Consider the following 1,549-nt stretch of genomic DNA (forward strand, 5'->3'; position numbering starts at 1 on the left):
GCCAGATGGGGATGGGAAGAGAAAGGGATGAGGAGAGGGTGAGGAGGAGGGGAGGGGCTGGGCTGGAGTTCTCAGGGGCAGGGTACCCACCTGAGTGGATGTGAGCGTGCAGTTTGAGGTAATGCTCCCGCCGGAAGAACTTCTTGCACACCTGGCACTTGAACCTGCCCCCACTGCCGTGGGTGGGCAGATGACGCCGCAGGTAGCGTTCACAAGGAAACACCTGGCAGAGAAGAGGGGCCTTCAGGTCTGACTCACCGGGCCCCCCTCCTCTGGCCATCTTCTGAGCTCAAAGGTCCCTTGTTTCCAGCCCCTACAGAGACATCTTCCTTTCTGGCTACCAGGGGCCAGGACCCAGAATGTCAGACTCAGCCCTTAGAACTTCATGGCTCCCCACAAGCCCGGACAAAACATGCCTGCCCTGAGCTTTTGCCCAGATGTTCTTCCCACCCAGAGGGCCTTTCTCTCTTTACCGACAAACTCTTACACATCCTTCAAGACCCAACTCAAGTGTCACTGCTTCTGTCAAGCCTTCCCTAGCTCCCCGGTGCTATGCCTGGCAAAGTTAATTCTGCGTTTGAATGTCCACCCACACTTTTAAGTCAGCATTTAACCCACCGAATGACAGCCCTTTGCTTACAGGAGCTCCAAGTGGGCAGAGAGGGGATTTCATTCCCCAGCACAGAGTCTGGGTCAAATGACTGACAAGTAAAAGAATTAATGGAAAATGAGCAAATTACTAAAGAAATCAATGGAAAGGTAATTTTTTATTTTATTTTATTTTATTTTATTTGAGATGGCGTTTCGCTCTTGTTGCCCAGGCTGGGGTGCAATGGTGCGATCTCGGCTCACTGCAACCTCTACCTCCCAGGTTTAAGCAATTCTCCTGCCTCAGCCTCCCAAGTAGCTAGGATTACAGGAGCCAGCCACCACTCCCAGCTAATTTTTATTTTTAGTAGAGATGAGGTTTCTCCATGTTGGTTAGGCTAGTCTCGGACTCCTGACCTCAGGTGATCCACACGCCTCAGCTTCCCAAAGTGCTGGGATTACAGGCGCCCAACACACACCCAGCAATTTTTGCACGAAAGGTAATTTTTTTAAAGCCAGAAAACACAGAAGTGAAAATCTCTTTCCAATCCAGGCAAAGGAAGGGCAGGTATTCACACATTCATTCATTTTGGTGGAGGGGCACAGACCCAGCTGCCCCACTGCTTATTAGCCCCATCATTTCCTAGCTAGGTGGCCTTTCTGCCTTGGTTTCCCCTCCTGTAAAGGGAGATGGTAGTAGTACACCTATCTCCTAGTAAATTCCGGTGAAATGCTCAGAACAGCATCTAGCATGTGGTTCTTACTCAATTCATAGTATCTTTTACTTGGACCACAACTTCTAAAGCTTAAAATTAGGCTAGATAATTAGAAACATCTAGAATGAGGCCAAAGTGAAACCAGGGCTGTCCTGGAAAATCTGCCATATATGATTGTAAGAAAATGAGTAGAGTGGGGCCGGGTGCAGTGGCTCACGCCTGTAATCCCAGCACTTTGGGAGGCC

The 1,549-nt window shown here is 49.6% G+C and overlaps 1 protein-coding gene across 1 annotated transcript in view; it reads right to left on the minus strand.

Moving 5' to 3' along the window:
* Window positions 1–1,549, minus strand: part of ZNF341 (zinc finger protein 341) — a 55,394-nt gene that overhangs the window by 10,107 nt on the left and 43,738 nt on the right. Inside the window, exon 11 of the mRNA XM_011960539.1 lies at window positions 91–223. Coding sequence (XP_011815929.1) covers window positions 91–223 — 133 coding nt within the window. The remainder of the gene's footprint in view (window positions 1–90; window positions 224–1,549) is intronic.

Source organism: Colobus angolensis, unplaced genomic scaffold (assembly GCF_000951035.1).
Source record: "Colobus angolensis palliatus isolate OR3802 unplaced genomic scaffold, Cang.pa_1.0 Scaffold114, whole genome shotgun sequence".
NCBI classification, from domain to species: domain Eukaryota; kingdom Metazoa; phylum Chordata; class Mammalia; order Primates; family Cercopithecidae; genus Colobus; species Colobus angolensis.